Source organism: Coregonus lavaretus (genome assembly GCF_964263955.1).
Source record: "Coregonus lavaretus genome assembly, chromosome: 4".
Taxonomy (NCBI): domain Eukaryota; kingdom Metazoa; phylum Chordata; class Actinopteri; order Salmoniformes; family Salmonidae; genus Coregonus; species Coregonus lavaretus.
In genome coordinates, this window is record NC_139991.1 from 76,835,240 (window position 1) to 76,856,000 (window position 20,761).

General features: G+C 42.4%; 1 protein-coding gene across 1 annotated transcript in view; it reads right to left on the reverse strand.

Annotated features, from left to right (window-relative positions):
• The window catches only part of fech (ferrochelatase), a 29,680-nt gene extending 13,406 nt beyond the window's left edge, over positions 1-16,274 (reverse strand). The window contains exons 1-8 of the mRNA XM_084159548.1: positions 16,091-16,274; positions 14,903-15,026; positions 13,403-13,522; positions 11,123-11,271; positions 8,675-8,809; positions 7,560-7,666; positions 3,270-3,368; positions 1,642-1,749 (exon numbers count right to left, since the gene is read on the reverse strand). Coding sequence (XP_084015674.1) covers positions 1,642-1,749; positions 3,270-3,368; positions 7,560-7,666; positions 8,675-8,809; positions 11,123-11,271; positions 13,403-13,522; positions 14,903-15,026; positions 16,091-16,130 — 882 coding nt within the window. The 5' untranslated portion in view covers positions 16,131-16,274. The remainder of the gene's footprint in view (positions 1-1,641; positions 1,750-3,269; positions 3,369-7,559; positions 7,667-8,674; positions 8,810-11,122; positions 11,272-13,402; positions 13,523-14,902; positions 15,027-16,090) is intronic.
• Positions 16,275-20,761: the final 4,487 nt, after the last annotated feature.

Consider the following 20,761-nt stretch of genomic DNA (forward strand, 5'->3'; position numbering starts at 1 on the left):
GACTGGCATTACGTACTGATCACCACAGGTTCGGGTCTACATGTATCACTTCAGATGCTTTCGGTCTGCTCTGTCTCAGCCCTGCGTTTAAACATCAATATCAATGATCTCAGCCCTGCGTTTAAACATCAATAATATCAATGATCTCAGCCCTGCGTTTAAACATCAATAATATCAATGATCTCAGCCCTGCGTTTAAACATCAATAATATCAATGATCTCAGCCCTGCGTTTAAACATCAATAATATCAATGATCTCAGCCCTGCGTTTATACATCAATATCAATGATCTCAGCCCTGCGTTTATACATCAATAATATCAATGATCTCAGCCCTGCGTTTATACATCAATAATATCAATGATCTCAGCCCCGCGTTTATACATCAATAATATCAATGATCTCAGCCCCGCGTTTAAACATCAATAATATCAATGATCTCAGCCCTGCGTTTAAACATCAATAATATCAATGATCTCAGCCCCGCGTTTAAACATCAATAATATCAATGATCACTACCCGGGTCTGTAGTGACGCCTCTATGGAGACTGCTTTTGAGACGACATGTAGCATTTTCATATTTTAGTACACGCTTTTCATACCAATTCAAAACTCCTGTTCTTTTTTCGAAGATTCCTCACAAAAACAAGCGCATCTCTGAAAATGTCAACGGAGCACTGAGCGTATAACCAAGCTTTTATTTTCAAAGCCTTTTACGTTTAATTCAGCTTGTGTCATGCTCATTTCGCTTTTTACGACCCGCGGAAACAACTTTGAAGACGACGACCGCAAAACGTAACATTCGTCTTGGTAAAATGTATTTCATAACAAAAGGAAGTACGACTTCATCACCAAAGCGCCTTTTCACTCATTCTGGGTTGAGTGGACACCCTACACAGTGTTGTATCATGGATGGAGATGCCTTTTCACCACAAGATCACTACAGCACAACAATACAGTCCTGAGCCATTGGCTCCGTGTGGTAGAGGTAACCATGAGGGTAGAAGTCATCTTAGCTTTGGGGCTGTAATTCTCTGCACCACAGATGAAAGACAGCATAGTGTGTGTGTGTGTGTGTGTGTGTGTGTGTGTGTGTGGGGTCCTTACCCTGGACTGCCAGACCAGACGGTAGGGGTTACAGTGTGTGGGGTCCTTACCCTGGACTGCCAGACCAGACGGTAGGGGTTACAGTGTGTGGGGTCCTTACCCTGGACTGCCAGACCAGACGGTAGGGGTTACAGTGTGGGGTCCTTACCCTGGACTGCCAGACCAGACGGTAGGGGTTACAGTGTGTGGGGTCCTTACCCTGGACTGCCAGACCAGACGGTAGGGGTTACAGTGTGTGGTCCTTACCCTGGACTGCCAGACCAGACGGTAGGGGTTACAGTGTGTGGTCCTTACCCTGGACTGCCAGACCAGACGGTAGGGGTTACAGTGTGGGGTCCTTACCCTGGACTGCCAGACCAGACGGTAGGGGTTACAGTGTGGGGTCCTTACCCTGGACTGCCAGACCAGACGGTAGGGGTTACAGTGTGGGGTCCTTACCCTGGACTGCCAGACCAGACGGTAGGGGTTACAGTGTGTGGTCCTTACCCTGGACTGCCAGACCAGACGGTAGGGGTTACAGTGCTGTAGTCCTTACCCTGGACTGCCAGACCAGACGGTAGGGGTTACAGTGCTGTAGTCTTTCCATGACTCTCTGCACCGTGGCTCCAACCTCCTGAGGGTACGGATCTCCCCTGTTCACCACCTAGAGAGAGACAAGAATGAGACGGAAAACTAGCCTGGTTGACCATCTACACAGACAACTAGCCTGGTTGACAATCTATACAGACAACACTGAAAACTAGCCTGGTTGACCATCTACACAGACAACACTGAAAACTAGCCTGGTTGACAATCTATACAGACAACACTGAAAACTAGCCTGGTTGACCATCTACACAGAAAACTAGCCTGGTTGACAATCTATACGGACAACACTGAAAACTAGCCTGGTTGACCATCTACACAGACAACTAGCCTGGTTGACAATCTACACAGACAACACTGAAAACTAGCCTGGTTGACAATCTATACAGACAACACTGAAAACTAGCCTGGTTGACCATCTACACAGAAAACTAGCCTGGTTGACAATCTATACGGACAACACTGAAAACTAGCCTGGTTGACCATCTACACAGACAACTAGCCTGGTTGACAATCTACACAGACAACACTGAAAACTAGCCTGGTTGACCATCTACACAGACAACACTGAAAACTAGCCTGGTTGACCATCTACACAGACATTTACATTTACATTTTAGTCATTTAGCAGACGCTCTTATCCAGAGCGACTTACAGTTAGTGAGTGCATACATTTTCATATTGGCCCCCCCCCCGTGGGAAAGGAACCCACAACCCTGGCGTTGCAAGCGCCATGCTCTACCAACTGAGCTACAGGGGAGTACAGACAACAACACTTCTTTCTCAAGGAAAAGTTGAAAGGAAAATGTATCAAATAAAATAAAATATATTTATGCATCCTTTTTCACGTCAACATAAAGTGCTTTTACTTAATGTTAATTTTTAGTAAAACACGTATCATGAGTCTTCAATGAAATCCTCAATTAGTACTGTCCTGATAACGTCTTAGAGGAATATGTATTCTACGAATGGTCAGTACTGTACTCACGAATACAGAGAGTACAACAAGACTGAACCATCAGACCTTTCTACTACAAAAAGTATCCATGTTTAATCTCCACTGATAACGTCTTGCATAAGAGTAGCTCCTCCCCCCTAGTAGGTCTAGCGTACAACAAATGGTGATGTCATGAGTAATGCTGATGTCATGTGGAATGCTGATGTCATGTGTAATGCTGATGTCATGTGGAATGCTGATGTCATGAGTAATGCTGATGTCATGTGTAATGCTGATGTCATGAGTAATGCTGATGTCATGAGTAATGCTGATGTCATGAGTAATGCTGATGTCATGTATAATGCTGATGTCATGTGTAATGCTGATGTCATGAGTAATGCTGATGTCATGAGTAATGCTGATGTCATGTATAATGCTGATGTCATGTGTAATGCTGATGTCATGAGTAATGCTGATGTCATGTGTAATGCTGATGTCATGTGTAATGCTGATGTCATGAGTAATGCTGATGTCATGTGGAATGCTGATGTCATGATTAGATGTCTGTCCTTAGCATGTAGAAAACAGGATTCTTTTTTCTAATTCACTTGAACATGAATGGTCAGTAGTCCTGTACTCACAGACATGGGTAGTGAGTGAGCTGAGAACAGGATCACCACATCGTCCCTCTTCTCTGGGGGAAACTTCTTCAGCTCGTTGAGGACATGCTGGGAGAAACACTGCAGGAGACAATACAGATACATTATTAGATATTTATATGTCGTCATCAATAAAAAAGGTGCAGCGTGTTCAAATTGGCTGCTGAGGTGCAAGGAGACCCCCAGCTCCGCTAAACCATTGACAACTACGTGCCGTTTTTCAAGGGATTGTTAAATAAATGTTATAACTATTTGGTTTTAATATCATCACCTCTTTAAGAGTATAGTCAGAACTACACATTTCAGATTATTCCACATTTAGCTCTAACATCAGAATTATACAGAAAGTAACAGCATGCTTTTCATGACCAGTAAACATCAATTGATCATGTATTTTCAGACACGTGAGGGAAGCCAGATCCATTTGGCATGTACAGTGCCTTACGAAAGTATTCGTAGCCCTTGACCTATTCCACATTGAACCTGAATTCAAAATTGATTAAATATGTCCCCCCCACCTCCCCTCCCCCATCTACAAACAATAACCCATGATACCAATGTGAAAACATGTTTTTAGAAAATGTGGGGAATTGAAATACAGAAATCTCATTTACATAAGTATTCACACCCAAGTCAATACTTTGGAAGCGATTACAGCCGTTAGTCTTTCTGGGTAAGTCTATAAGAGCTTTCAACAACTGGATTGTGCAACATTTGCCCATTATTATTATTTTCAAAATTAACCAAGCTCTGTCAAATTGGTTGTTGATGATTGCTAGACAACCATTTTCAAGTCATTCCATAGATTTTCAAGTATATTTAAGTCAAAACTGTAACTCGGCCACTCAGTAACATTCACCGTCTTCTTGCTAAGCAACTCCAGTGTAGATTTGGCCTTGTGTTTTAGGTTATTGTCCTGCTGAAAGGTGAATTCATCTCCCAGTGTCTGGTGGAAAGCAGAGTGTAGCAGGTTTTCCTCTAGAATTTTGCCTGTGCTTAGCTCCATTTAGTTTATTTTTCATCCTGAAAAAACTCCCCAGTCGTTAATGATTACAAGCATACCCATAACATGATGCAGCCACCACTATGCATGAAAATATGGAGAGTGGTCCTAAGTAACGTGTTGTATTGGATTTGCCCGAAACATAACACTTTGGTATTCAGGACGAAAAGTGAATTGCTTTGTCACATTTCTTGCAGTATTGCTTTAGTGCCTTGTTGCAAACAGGATGCATGTTTTGGAATATTTTTATTCTGTACAGGCTTCCTTCTTTTTACTCTGGCAATTAAGTTAGTATTGTGGAATAACTTCAATGTTGTTGATCCATCTTCAGTTTTCTCCTATCACAGCCATTAAACTCTAATTGTTTTAAAGTCACCATTGGCCTCATGGTGAAATCCCTGAGCGGTTTCCTTCCTCTCCGGCAACTGAGTTAGGAAGGACACCTGTATCTTTGTAATGACTGGGTGTATTGATACACCATCCAACGTGTAATTAATAACTTCACCATGCTCAAAGGGTCAATGTCTGCTTTTTTAATTTTGACCCATCTACATTGTAGTCATTTAGCAGAGGCTCTTATCCAGAGCGACTTACAGTTAGTGAGTGCATACTTATTTTTATTTTATTTTAATCTACCAATAGGTGCCCTTCTTTGCAAGGCATTGGAAAACCTCCCCGTTCTTTGTGGTTGAAATTCACTGCTCGACTGAGGGACCATACAGATAATTGTATATGTGGTGTACAGAGATGAGGTAGTCATTCAAAATTCATGTTAAACACTATTATTGTACACAAAATCTAATTTGATTGGTCCCATACACATATTTAGCAGATGTTATTGCGGGGTGTAGCGAAATGCTTGTAAGAGTGAGTCCATGCAACTTATTACGTGACTTGTTAAGCAAATATTTACTCCTGAACGTATTTAGGCATGCCATAACAAAGGGATTGAATCCTTATTGACTCAAGACATTTCAGCTTTTCATTTTTTATTAATTTGTAAATATTTCGAAAAACATAATTCCATTTTGACATTAGGGGGTATTATTTGTAGGCCAGTGACAATAAATGTAAATGTAATCCATTTTAAATTCATGGCGTAACCCCTTTACATTTCCCACATGATGTGTATGAACACTTTCTGAAGGCACTGTAGCTAGCTAGCTAGCTAGCTAAGCAAACAACGTGTCATTTAGCTAGCTTCATCAGAGATCACGCTTTTGGAAAGAGCTTGACGTCGCCAAATCCTCATCCGACTGGCATCTTTACCAGGACTACTGTCATCAACACTATAGATGGCAAGCAAATCAAACAATATTTAGATATAGCCAACTAGTTTATCCCCTGAAAGTTAGCTCGTTAACTAGCCATATTGAAGTGATTGGTTATCTAGCTAACCAATTTGACGTGGTCCATCAATCAATGTAGCCCATCATGTCTGTCAGCAGCAATCGTGATTAAACACTTAAAGACAATGTTGAAAAGGGGATAAAGTTAGCTAACTTCGCTAGGTAGCCCTACGTTGGTTGGAGAACAAAGTACATTAGGTCTACCCAACTGTACAAAGTTTCTACCGGAAGCTTGCAACGTAAACATTATCGGCAAATGCGCCCTTCTGCTGCTTGACAGGCAGAGCCCACAAAGGATGGGAAACTGACCTAAACCACTCATACTTGTCAGGGATAGTTCATTTTTATTTTCTATCACTCAAATATCCAATTAATGTTGGCCGATATTGTGAGGCTACCGTCACGCATCTGAAATTAAAAGATCAATTGATGTTTACTGATCATGAAAAGCATGCGGTTACTTGCTGTTGTGTAGCCTATAACTCTGATGATGATGATGATGATAGAGCTAAAATGTGAGCAATTGCGTTGCATGGAAAAATCTGAAATGTGTAGTTCTGACTACACTCTTCAAGAGGTGACGATATTACGACCAAATAGTTATAACATTTATTTAACAATCCCTTGAAAAAACGGCACACAGTTGTCAATGGTTTTAGCGGAGCTGCAGGTCTCCTTGTCCCCCCCCCAGCAGGCAAATCGAACGCTCCGCACCTTATTGTGACGTTTTATTGATAACGACCTATACCATGAGACAATACAGATACATTATTAGTCAGACATTTATACCAAGACTCTCAACGGTCAGTCTGCTATTAGCACAGTTGTCTGTGTCGGATTTATTAGTGCACACCGTACCAAAACGTTTTGCAACGTAGAAACATGTTGGACAAGTTCTGGAAGTCCCTCATTGTTTCAGTCTGTTTTCTTCCCATTTGGTGCCTAGTGAACACCTTTCTGGCGTAGGACGAGATGTCCTAGAGATGCTCTTTTTAACCTCGCTCGTTAATTCGGACTCAGTTTTCACTTTCGTTTCCACTAGAACAGAAACTGAGTCTGTGAAATAGTTACATGAACCATCTATACTAGGACTGCCTCGGACTTCACGACACCGGGCTGATATCTGGAGAGAACAGGTGTATGTCACAAATAGCACCCTATCCCCTACAGTGCATTACTTTAGACCAGAGCCCTGTTGACCCTGTTAAAACTAGTGGACTATATAGAGAATAGGATACCATCCCGGAAGCAAGCAACATGGCCGCCTAGCGACTGCTTTTGACCAGAGCCCTATGGGTACCATGTACGGAATAGGGTACCATGTACGGAATAGGGTACCATGTACGGAATAGGGTACCATGTACGGAATAGGGTCCCATGTACGGAATAGGGTCCCATGTACGGAATAGGGTCCCATGTACGGAATAGGGTCCCATGTACGGAATAGGGTACCATGTACGGAATAGGGTACCATGTACGGAATAGGGTACCATGTACGGAATAGGGTTCCATTTCAGACACAGCTAAATTACAAGGCAGGAAGGGAATCACATTATTGTCCAGATATATCCATGACATCATGTTCTGTTCTGGCCTTAAAAATGCTGCTTTAACTGCGACTACAGTTCAAATTAACCTAGAGTAACATCATGGACTTAAGTGCAGACTCTTCAATGAGGGCAATGGGTGACTCCAGAAATAGCAATGCGTCTTCCCATTTAGGAGTTAACCCTGATTCAAGTTAGTCGTTGTTCTTTCTTAACCTCAGAGATTACAACATTCTGATAACTTGAGTGGATTTGCCATCCAAAATGTAAAAGAAAAAAAAAAAACACATTGAGGTTATCAGTCAGAGCGAATTGAGACCCCTGCAACTTCCGTGCGGAATCATTTTGAATGTTGACAGTTAGAGTGTCTCACCTCGACCAGCAGGGGGTGTGTGGGCCAGCGGTCGATGACGCTCCACCTCATCTTAGGCCTGTCTGCTCTGCCGCTGTAGTACCGGTAGATTGCATTCAGACTACTGCCTGTTAGATACAGAACACACCATTCCAATGAGATTACATATGTTCACTGCGACCCTCTGTTCACTGCGACCCCCTGTTCACTGCGACCCCCTGTTCACTGCGACCCCCTGTTCACTGCGGCCCCCTGTTCACTGCGGCCCCCTGTTCACTGCGACCAAGTCAGAGAATGGGGAAAGGGCATAGAGACAAAACGTCGGTTGAGAAATCAAATCAATCACATGTATTTATAAAACCCCTCAACAGTTTTACACAGTACTTTACAAAAGGAATACTAAGTGGATGGGATGCAGGGTGTGGCGTGTTCAGTCACCCTGTGGTCTTTTCGTATTGATAAGAACAAGACTAGGTCAGCTTATCAGTAACTCCCAGGCCAAGACTAACTGGCGTGAGATGTGAGAGGGGTGACAGGTCCAGAACAGGGACCGTAGTGGATGAGATGAGATGCCCCTTGACAATGTGAAGCACTATGAGGACATGGAAAAGAGCTATGTAAATCAAACTTATATTAGGGAAGGTGGGGCCCAGTCTTACCTGTGGTAGAGCAGCTGTACTGTGGGTACTGGGTGAAGGAAGGTGGGGCCCAGTCTTACCTGTGGTAGAGCAGCTGTACTGTGGGTACTGGGTGAAGGAAGGTGGGGCCCAGTCTTACCTGTGGTAGAGCAGCTGTACTGGGTGAAGGAAGGTGGGGCCCAGTCTTACCTGTGGTAGAGCAGCTGTACTGGGTGAAGGAAGGTGGGGCCCAGTCTTACCTGTGGTAGAGCGGCTGTACTGGGTGAAGGAAGGTGGGGCCCAGTCTTACCTGTGGTAGAGCAGCTGTACTGGGTGAAGGAAGGTGGGGCCCAGTCTTACCTGTGGTAGAGCGGCTGTCCTGTGGGTACTGGGTGAAGGAAGGTGGGGCCCAGTCTTACCTGTGGTAGAGCGGCTGTACTGGGTGAAGGAAGGTGGGGCCCAGTCTTACCTGTGGTAGAGCAGCTGTACTGGGTGAAGGAAGGTGGGGCCCAGTCTTACCTGTGGTAGAGCAGCTGTACTGTGGGTACTGGGTGAAGGCCACTGCTCTCTCAACCCCATCCTTCTCCATCTCCTCAATAGCCTCTTCGGTCAGAGGATGCACGTAGCGGAACCCTATGTAGAACTTGTGAGGAGCTGTAGACACAAACAAACAAAACAAACAAACAAACATAAGCGAGTCCTGTAAAGTTGAATATATGGCAGCCCTCATTCCAAATCTACCATCTAAGCATTAGTCAAATGGATAATAGACTTCCACTTAGGGAATAGAATTTGAATTAGGCCATCTATGAACTATCCAAGTTACACAAGACCACTCTGTTTGGCCTAAGACGGGCCTACGTAAAGCCTTATCAGTAAGGTGTGGTGTAGGGGTGTGGAGAAACACACCACTCTATCTCCCCACCACACCCAGCCAGAGTCAACGACTGTTACGACACGACAGTGGTGAGACATAAAGGAACCCAGCACATCTTAACACTACAAAGTCAACTTCTCAGCCTGTTTGTTTTGGTGACTGTGGCCACTTGTGTAGCCCAGGGTCAGTGCTGCTACCTAAAACATATCAAAGCTAGCTAGCGGTGTTTGTGAGTTTGAATGTGACACGCTCTCCTTCCACTCACACCCATCTGCAGGCACATTATGGGACAGGCCAGGTAATCATCAATTATTTTAATTTTTTTAAGGGTGCGACCAATCAGCCACGAGCTCTGGGCATGCTCTGCCAAAGCATTTTTAATTTCCTTCATCACGGTTCTTTTAATTAGGCTTTAATTATTCTGTTGTATTTATTTAGCCGACCCCACCACTAATGATATGAGTCCAAGAAAAAGGTCACAGCCCGTTTGATTGATGGCAAGACAACCAATAAGCCCATGCAGCAGCACCAGAGACTTTGATTTCTATTTTACATTTTAGTCATTTAGCAGACGCTCTTATCCAGAGCGACTTACAGGAGCAATTAGGGTTAAGTGCCTTGCTTAAGGGCACATCGACAGATTTTTCACCTAGTCGGCTCGGGGATTAGAACCAGCGACCTTTCGGTTACTGGCACAACGCTCTTACCCACTAAGCTACCTGAGAAGTTTGTAACTGTACCTAAAGTTGCTCGATCAACTCTAAAATGTGAGCGCAACAGAGCCAGTTACAACTGAAGTATCTGATCATCAATAGATTAGAGAAAAACAAAAAGGTATTTTGTTTTTTTTTAAACACAGAAACTGCCTATCATCAGCTAGGTCCTTCACCTACGACAGTGTTCCCCAACTGGCGGCCCACGGGCGGTTTTATTTCGCCAAGTTTTCTGAGCAAAAATAAATACTTTACCAAAAACATTGTTGGACATAAAAGACTAAAGTAAACAGGAAGTCAGCACCAAGTGATTTTAATTTAGGAAATCTGTTCCAAAGTATTCCCTCGCATAAGAGAGAGATATGTGATCATATACAAACGTAAACAAGGTTTGAAAATATTGTTTTAGTCAAATATTATTTCTGTTTGGGCTTCTTGCAGTCAACAAGTTATTTGTAATTATGTTCCGGCCCCACGACCATCCACACAAGAAAATTAAAAAAAATCAGCCCGCGTCTGAATCTAGTTGATGATCTCTGGCCTACGACATGTTGGGTCAATGTTAAAGCTTCCTACGATAGCCTACTTCAAAACCAAATGGTATACAGTCACTAATGTAGATGGGGTGTTTATGAAATGATACTTTTAAATAAAACAATGTATGGAGCCAATTTGGATAGGCAGTTTCTTTTCCTGTGAACGCCGAGCGAATTTTAGCAGAGCAGGGGAAAGGACATTGAGCGTCGGAGCGATGTACAAAGACTGAGTGGGATTTCCGACTGCTCAACTCTGCTCACATACTCTGGACCAAATCATGTGCTGGTGCCACCAACTGAAAAAGTTAGCAGCACCAGAACCCTGGTTATGTATGGGCTATGAAGTGTTATGTATGGAATATGAAGTGTTATGTATGGAATATGAAGTGTTGCGTATGGGATATGAAGTGTTGCGTATGGGATATGAAGTGTTGCGTATGGAATATGAAGTGTTACGTATGGAATATGAAGTGTTACGTATGGGATATGAAGTGTTACGTATGGGATATGAAGTGTTACGTATGGAATATGAAGTGTTACGTATGGAATATGAAGTGTTACGTATGGAATATGAAGTGTTACGTATGGAATATGAAGTGTTACGTATGGAATATGAAGTGTTACGTATGGGATATGAAGTGTTACGTATGGGATATGAAGTGTTACGTATGGAATATGAAGTGTTACGTATGGAATATGAAGTGTTACGTATGGAATATGAAGTGTTACGTATGGGATATGAAGTGTTACGTATGGGATATGAAGTGTTATGTATGGATATGAAGTGTTACGTATGGGATATGAAGTGTTACGTATGGGATATGAAGTGTTATGGTCTGACCCGTTTCCGGACACATCTCATCCAGCAGTTTGACCATGCCCTCTCCCTGCATGGTGGTCCAGGCCTTGATGGGGGAGCCTCCTCCGATCCGGCTGTACTGCTCCTGGATCTTAGGGGTACGCCGTTTCGCTATGAACGGCCCCAGTCGACTGAGGAGGAAGAGAGAGATTCACATCGTCATAAATCACGTCAACTCTTGGAGTAATAAATGAAGCCTGGTCCCAGTGTGTATGTATGTACAGTGCATTCGGAAAGTATTCAGACCCCTTGACTTTTTCTACATTTTGTTACGTTACAGCCTTATTCTAAAATGGATTAAATAGTTTTTCCCCCCCTCATCAATCTACATACAATAAATGACAGTTTTTGCAAATAAAAAAACAAATAAAATAAATACTGAAATATTACATTTACATAAGTATTCAGACCCTTTACTCAGTACTTTGTTGAAGCACCTTTGGCAGCGATTACAGCCTAGAGTCTTCTTGGGTATGACGCTACAAGGTTGGCACACCTGTATTTGGGGAGTTTCTCCCATTCTTCTCTGCAGATCCTCTCAAGCTCTGTCAGGTTGGATGTGGAGCGTCGCTGCACAGCTATTTTCAGGTCTCTCCAGAGATGTTAGATCGGGTTCAAGTCCGGGCTCTTGCTGGGCCACTCAAGGACATTCAGAGACTTGTCCCGAAGCCACTCCTGCGGTGTCTTGGCTGTGTGCTTAGGGTCGTTGTCCTGTTGGAAGGTGAACCTTCACCCCAGTCTGAGGTCCTGAGTGCACTACAGCAGGTTTTCATCAAGGATCTCTCTGTACTTTGCTCTGTTCATCTTTCCCTCGATCCTGACTAGTCTCCCAGTCCCTGACGCTGAAAAACATCCCCACAGCATGATGCTGCCACCACCATGCTTCACCGTAGGGATGGTGCCAGGTTTCCTCCAGACGTGACGCTTGGCATTCAGGCCAAAGAGTTCAATCTTGGTTTCATCAGACCAGAGGATCTTGTTTCTCATGGTCTGAGAGTCCTTTAGGTGCCTTTTGGCAAACCCCAAGCGAGCTGTCATGTGCCTTTTACTGAGGAGTGGCTTCCGTCTGGCCACTCTACCATAAAGGCCTGATTGGTGGAGTGCTGCAGAGATGGTTGTCCTTCTGGAAGTTTCTCCCATCTCCACAGAGGAATTCTGGAGCTTTGTCAAAGTGACCATTAGGTTCTTGGTCACCTCCCTGACTAAGGCCCTTCTCCCCCGATTGCTCAGTTTGGCCGGGCGGCCAGCTCTAGGAAGAGTCTTGGTGGTTCCAAACTCCTTCTTCCATTTCAGCTTTACATTACAACTATTTTCTAAAAATGTTCTACAAACAAAATTCCACTTTGACATTATGGGGTATTGTGTGTAGGTCAGCGTCAGGTCAATTTAATAACATTATTAAATGAATGCTTTAACACAACAAAATGTGGAAAAAGTATAAGGGTGTCAATACTTTCTGAAGGCGCTGTATGTATGCATGCATTACATTTTGTTTGTAGAACATTTTAGAAATGAATTAAATATGTAAAGCTGAAATGTCTTGAGTCAATAAGTATTCAACCCCTTTGATATGGCAAGCCTAAATAAGTTGAGGAGTACAAATGTGCTTAACAAGTCACATAAGTTGCATGGACTCATTCCGTGTTCAATAATCGTGTTTAACATGATCTTTGAACGACTACCTTCTCTGTACTTCACACATACAATTATCTGCAAGGTCCCTCAATCAAGTCATGAATTTATGGGCACCTATTGGTAGATGTGTGTACCTTTTTATTTTTATTTTTTTACAAATATTTCCCCCCCAAAAAACACAACAGACATTGAATAACCCTTTGAGCATGGTGAAGTTATTAAATCAGGCTTTGGATGGGGTATAGGTACGCCCAGTCACTGCAAAGATACAGGCATCCTTCCTAACTCAGTTGCCGGAGAGGAAGGAAACTGTTCAGGGATTTCACCAATGAGAGTTTTATGGCTGTGATATGAAAAAAAACAGGGACGTAAATGAATTTGTGCACAACATTTGAGAGAAATAAGCTTTTTGTGCGTATGGAACATTTCTATCTATCTATCTATCCATGGCAAGACGGCACAAACAGATCTTGGGCCAGGCAAACATAAATGTACTTGAGCACTCAAAACCTTAATCCCAGGCCAAACAGAGCTGACAAAGATATCTGATCTCCCCTTTGCTGTACAATGATCTGCTTTGTGTTGTTGCTCTTGAATGTGTGTGTGTGTTTCTGTGAGTACACTTACTTCTGAACAGGAAGCTTCATCAGATCGGTGTCGGAGAAGAGGCGCAGCAGGAAATCATGAACATCGTCCAGTTTCTCAGGTCCTCCCATGTTCATCATCAGAATCCCTGTTTTGGGCTTTCTGCAAGGATATGTATAGTACTACATTAATACTGTATCATTATTTAGAATTGAAACAGCCATGCAGATATATATCCCTTGTATAACTCTGATATCTAGGCATGTATCCAGAAAGAGCTGCTGTGCCATTGGAAGACATGGAGCAAGGCCGTATGAAGGATCTACCACATACATAACCAACTGGTACGCATCAGTCTTTGTCCCAAAATTAGGCCTATACTACTATACTATACTGTGGACCAGAGTGGGGAGGCCTATACTACTATACTATACTGTGGACCAGAGTGGGGAGGCCTATACTACTATACTATACTGTGGACCAGAGTGGGGAGGCCTATACTGCTATACTATACTGTGGACCAGAGTGGGGAGGACTATACTACTATACTATACTGTGGACCAGAGTGGGGAGGCCTATACTACTATACTATACTGTGGACCAGAGTGGGGAGGCCTATACTACTATACTGTGGACCAGAGTGGGGAGGACTATACTACTATACTATACTGTGGACCAGAGTGGGGAGGCCTATACTACTATACTATACTGTGGACCAGAGTGGGGAGGCCTATACTACTATACTATACTGTGGACCAGAGTGGGGAGGCCTATACTACTATACTATACTGTGGACCAGAGTGGGGAGGCCTATACTACTATACTATACTGTGGACCAGAGTGGGGAGGCCTATACTACTATACTATACTGTGGACCAGAGTGGGGAGGCCTATACTACTATACTATACTGTGGACCAGAGTGGGGAGGCCTATACTACTGTACTATACTGTGGACCAGAGTGGGGAGGCCTATACTACTATACTATACTGTGGACCAGAGTGGGGAGGCCTATACTACTTTACTATACTGTGGACCAGAGTGGGGAGGCCTATACTACTATACTATACTGTGGACCAGAGTGGGGAGGCCTATACTACGGACCAGAGTGGGGAGGCCTATACTACTTTACTATACTGTGGACCAGAGTAGGTATTTCCCCAGGCACACACAAACTTCTAGTTTGTTCTTGCTCAGTCTTACATTTATTGAATCCAATAAAGCTCAGCGTGGCCTTACGTTTTGGCTGCTGCCTTTTTAAAAAGAGACCCCATCTCTTCATTGAACTTCAGTCTGCAATACTTTTTTTGGGTGTAATCAATGCAGCTCACATACACAGCTTTATGCATCTGCGTTTGTTTTGCTTGGTGCAGGGCTCCCGACCTCAATTTAGTCCTTTCATCGACATAGAAGAATAGGCTTGTGTCTACATGCAGAGGAGTTACTCACTCAACACATTTGGTTATGAATGATGACAGGGTACGAGAGATAACTTGAATCAAAGGGGATATTTAGTCCCTTTCTGTAGTCTATTGTACTGGACCTGCTTTCCACAGCTTCTGGGGTTGCGGTGGAGGCTGGCTGGGCGAAGGCTGCAGCGGTTGCAGTAGACTGTCTTCTGAGAGATGTCGTAACACACATCCTTATGGTATTACTGCACCTGGCAACTGAAGGGGAGAGAGGTGGCAAGATGAAAGTCAATCAGACGATTCAATTGATATGCTTCCTTCTAAGCCTATGGCTAAAACGGATAGGAAAAACATGACATTTTAGAATCATATTGAAAACATTATTTCGAGAATTATTTCTAGCCATTACCAACATGTATTATCTGTCAAGCTTGGGAGCAGCACCTTTAGTATTTGTTATTAAGAATAGCTTTAGTAGACTAACAGTAGCTACCACGGGGGACCAGTTTGAAAAAAACAAAAAATTACAAAAAAATATATATATGTATTCACTAACTGTAAGTCGCTCTGGATAAGAGCGTCTGCTAAATGACTAAAATGTAAATGTACCAATATACATTTATAATTGGCTGCAGTAACAATCAGAGGACGCTAAGTGGCGCATGGTTATGCAAGTTGACAAATGTCAGTTGTGTAACTTTGAATTGCATTAGCTAACGACAGCCTAAATTTTAGCCGAACCATGGTCATGAATAGCCTTTTTTTTCACAATTAAATAGTAACTCCAGTTAGAGCTCAATAATATTATATAAAACAGTTTGACAAAGGTTTACTAAACATTAGTTAGATGTGGTTAGTCCTCAAGCAAGCCAGCTACGGTTAGAAGCACTAACGTTACTAGCTAGTTAGCTATTGACTTGTCGACTGGGCATATTATTGCAATTAAATTAAATATGATTTACTTAAATAAATAGTGCTAGTGTAACGCTATATCTTGAGGCATCAGTGAAGTTCGGTCTCTCACGAAATACCTTACTCATTCACAACCTGAAGGTTAAAAAGGCAATGCTAGTTAGTGGACTAGCTAGCGAGTGTGGTAAAGGGCATGTTAGTGGGCAATAGAAGTTAGCTTGCTAGCATTTGGCTGTTAGCCGGCCAGCAAATGCATGTCAAAGACACTAGTAACTTTTGTTTGTGTTCATGTTTCTCGTGCTGCTGCTGCTAACTTGCTAGCTAACCAACAACTTCTGCATTACCAGTTAGTTATCTGTATAGCTAGCTCGCTAAAATTAGCAAAAAGTTGCTAGCTACCATCCACTTACGTTGAATGAGCCGACTCGCGCTTCCCAAAACTGACATCATGTTTCGTTAGCGTCCCTATTCACACGTTCAAATGGACGAGTGCTTTGATCCAGTCGGCGGATCCTATTTCTTGTCTTTCTAACAAATTGCGTGCTCGCTAACTAAAACAGCCTCTACACCCGAGGGTTGACACTAACAGCCCTCGTCATGCGTGTTTACAAGCTACGCCCAGTGCTCTTTTCCCCGCCCAGTTAAGCCAAAACCACGCCCCGTTATTCAGAGGGGCGTTCTACTACGCTCCCATTGGCTAGCGACAGCTGTTGAGCCTGTTGAGAGACAAGATAATAATAATAATAATAATAATATGACATTTAGCAGACGCTTTTCTCCAAAGCGACTTACAGTCATGCGTGCATACATTATTATTTTTTTTGTATCGAAACCACTACCTTGGCGTTACAAGTGCCGTGCTCTACCAGCTGAGCTACAGAGGACCACACACAAGGATGAACACACACCCATGAGAGACAGTGACCTTCCAAGGTAAGGATGGAGAGTGTCATTTAAACAATTAGCTGCCTACCGTACTGCAGGCCTATTATTAACAGCTTTGGTAACATTTGCCCATGTATTTATTTTCAGAGTTTCAATGATCAGCTAAGTTAACCTAGGCTACTTAATGTTACTAGCTCGGTATTTAAAGTTGTTATATTATCATTAGTAGTCTATTATCAGGTAAAAGCATATGCTTACTATTCATAATTTCTCAAGTATTTATTAGCTAATCATTTCTATAAAATTGTTTAAATTGCTCTGACTATAGCACACAACACATCAAGTTACATTGTTTTCCCATTTAGAGTTGGCAACCCCCTGGGTACAAATATAATATTTGTTCACTTGTGGAGAGACCTACCCAGAGAGACCACTCAACTTTTGAATTGAGCCTACGCCTGGGAGTGAATTCTGTTGAGGAGTTACAAGAGTGGCTTCTAAAGACTAGAGACACTGGAGTGACATGGAGGGTCCGCGTAACAAGACCCAGGAAAGGACATACACTTATTTTCAAGGTAATGATTGAAGTGGGTAAAATGATATTTAGTTGGTGGGATAGAGCAAATGTAAGGCATTAGACATTCAGATAATAAATACAATACACCTTCTGTTTAGGCTTGTTACAGGTGCCAACAGAAGATCCCCCACTGCGGACAATTTAATTTAATATGCCAAAGCGACTTGCAGTCATGTGCGCATACATTTTTACGTATGGGTGGTCCCGGGGATCGAACCCACTACCCTGGCGTTACAAGCGCCATGCTCTACCAATTGAGCTACAGAGGACCGAGGGAACATCAAACAACACATGCTGTCCATCCAAAATGAGAATCACTCTGATACGCTGTGTCACCGGAAAGGGGAGGCTGAGCAGGTGTGTGAAGCTCAGTTGGTAGAGCATGGCGTTTGCAACGCCAGGGTTGTGGGTTCGATGCCCACGGGGGGCCAGTATGAAAAAAAGAAAAGAAAAAAAGAATAATGTATGCACTAACTGTAAGTCGCTCTGGATAAGAGCGTCTGCTAAATGACGTAAATGTAAATGTAAAAAAATGAATGGTTTATTTACAAATACAAGCCTGCCCATTGTGGTTAATCGTTCTCTAACTTTGATTTAGCTGAAGACAATCAAATGTTTGTTCTAGGAGCAAGGACCCACATCTAACTATGTATCCAGCCATGGTGCGTGTGTCCAGACGCCGATGTCCACAACCACAATCTCTTTGTGGCTGATGCACTTAAACATTGGGATGTTGGGGCCAAAACCACAGACACATTGTCAAGGCTATTTGAGATTGGGCACTCCCCCTTCATCAGCTTTGGATGTGCTAAAAAGACAAAATGCTCAAGGGGAGTGGTTAGCACTGGCATAGAAAAAATATGTATATATTAAGGATTTAGGCAAATGTTATTAATCAGGTGACTGAAATATTTTTCAATCTTGAAATACAAGGGCAAATGTTATCAATCAGTGACAGAAATTTCGCGCTACGTGATATTCACTTCCGGACTTGGAGAGCGCTCAAAGCGTTGTAGAACGCCCCTTTGAATAACGGGGCGTGGTTTCGTTTAACTGCGTTGGGAAAAAGACAGACGAGCTCTCACGTAGAAAGCTGTGCGCTCCCATCCCTAGCCTTGCCGGACAGTAGCCCATGGTGTTCTCGTCATTTTTGGCAGTGGTGGAAAAAGTACCCAATCGTCATACTTGAGTAAAAGTATAGATACCTTAATATTAAGTTACTCAAGTAAAAGTCACCCAGTAAAATAGTACTTGAGTAAAAGTCTAAAAGTATTTGGTTTAAAATATACTTAAGTATCAAAAGTACATGTAATTGCTAAAATATACTTAAGTATCAAAAGTATAAATAATTTCAAATTCCTTATATTAAGCAAAGCAGACGTCACCATTTTCTTATTTTTACACTCCTACACTCAGACATTATTTACAAAAGATGCATTTGTGTTTAGTGAGTCCACCAGACCATAGGCAGTAGGGATGACCACATGTTATCTTGATGAGTGCGTGAATTTTACAATTGAACGAGTACTTTTGAGTTGTCAGGGAAAATGTATTGAGTAAAAAGTACAATATTTTCTTTAGGAACGTAGTGAAGTAAAAGTTGTCAAGAATATAAATAGTAAAGTAAAGTATAGATACCCCCCAAAACTACTTAAGTAGTACTTTAAAGTATTTTTACTTAAGTACTTTCCACCACTGTTTTTGGTGCTGTTCTGTTGTGTTCCATAAACCACCAAACTTTTGACTAGCAGTCAAAAGTTTGGACACACCTACTCATTCAAGGGTTTTTCTTTATTTTTACTATTTTCTACATTGTATAATAATAGTGAAGACATAACAAATATGACATAACACATAGGGAATCATGTAGTAACCAAAAAAGTGTTAAACAAATCAAAATATATTTTATATTTGAGATTCTTCAAAGTAGCCACCCTTTGCCTTGATGACAGCTTTGTACACTCTTGGCATTCTCTCAACCAGCTTCATGAGGAATGCTTTTCCAACCGTCTTGAAAGAGTTCCCACATATGCTGAGCACTTGTTGGCTGCTTTTCCTTCACTCTGTGGTCCAACTCATCCCAAACCATCTCAATTGGGTTGAGGTCGGGTGATTGTGGAGGCCAGGTCATCTGATGCAGCACTCCAGCACTCTCCTTCTTGGTCAAATAGCCCTTACACAGCCTGGAGGTGTGTTTTGGGTCATTGTCCTGATGAAAAACAAATGCCTTGAATTCTAAATAAATCAGTGTCACCAGCAAAGCACCCCCACACCATCACACCTCCTCCTCCATGCTTCACTGTGGGAACCACACATGCAGAGATCATCCGTTCACCTACTCTGCGTCTCACAAAGACACGGCGGTTGGTACCAAAAATCTCAAATTTGGACTCATCAGACCAAAGGACAGATTTCTACCGATCTGATGTCCATTGCTTGTGTTTCTTGGCCCAAGCAAGTGTCTTCTTCTTATTGGTGTCCTTTAGTAGTGGTTTCTTTGCAGGAATTCGACCATGAAGGCCTGATTCACGCAGTCTCCTCTGAACAGTTGATGTTGAGATGTCTGTTACTTGTACTCTGTGAAGCATTTATTTGGGCTGCAATCTGAGGTGCAGTTAATGCTAATGAACTTATCCTCTGCACCAGAGGTAACTCTGGGTCTTCCTTTCCTGTGGCGGTCCTCATGAGAGCAAGTTTCATCATAGCGCTTGATGGTTTTTGCGACTGCAGTTGAAGAAACTTTCAAAGTTCATGAAATGTTCCGTATTGGGGCGGCAGGTAGCTTAGTGGGTAAGAGCGTTGTGCCAGTAACCGAAAGGTCGCTGGTTCTAATCCCCGAGCCGACTAGGTGAAAAATCTGTCGATGTGCCCTTAAGCAAGGCACTTAACCCTAATTGCTCCTGTAAGTCGCTCTGGATAAGAGCGTCTGCTAAATGACTAAAATGTAAATGTATTGACTGACCTTCATGTCTTAAAGTAATGATGGACTGTCGTTTCTCTTTGCTTATTTGAGCTGTTCTTGCCATAATATGGACTTGGTCTTTTACCAAATAGAGCTATCTTCTGTATACCTTGTCACAACACAACTGATTGGCTCAAACACATTAAGGAAAGAAATTCCACAAATTAACTTTTAAGAAGGGACACCTGTTAACTGAAATGCATTCCAGGTGACTACCTCATGAAGCTGGTTGAGAGAATGCCAAGAGTGTACAAAGCTGTCATCAAGGCAAAGGGTGGCTACTTTGAAGAATCTCAAATATAAAATAGATTTTGATTTGTTAAACACTTTTTTGGTTACTACATGATTCCATGTGTTATTTCATAGTTTTGATGTCTTCACTATTATTCTACAATGTAGAAAATAGTAAAAAATAAATAAAAATCCTGGAATGAGTAGGTGTGTCCAAACTTGACTGGTACTGTACATAGTGAGAATTTCGATACATATTCAATTTTCTTTGGTGTACAAGGAAATGAATCTGTACAAAAACACAAGGAAGTCTAGAGAAGGAAGTTACTCAAGGAAATATCTGCCTTATTCTAACCCTCGTCTTTCACTTCCTTGTTTAACAGGATTATTGCAACAGTTGTGGATCAGTAATTTGTTACAATATAC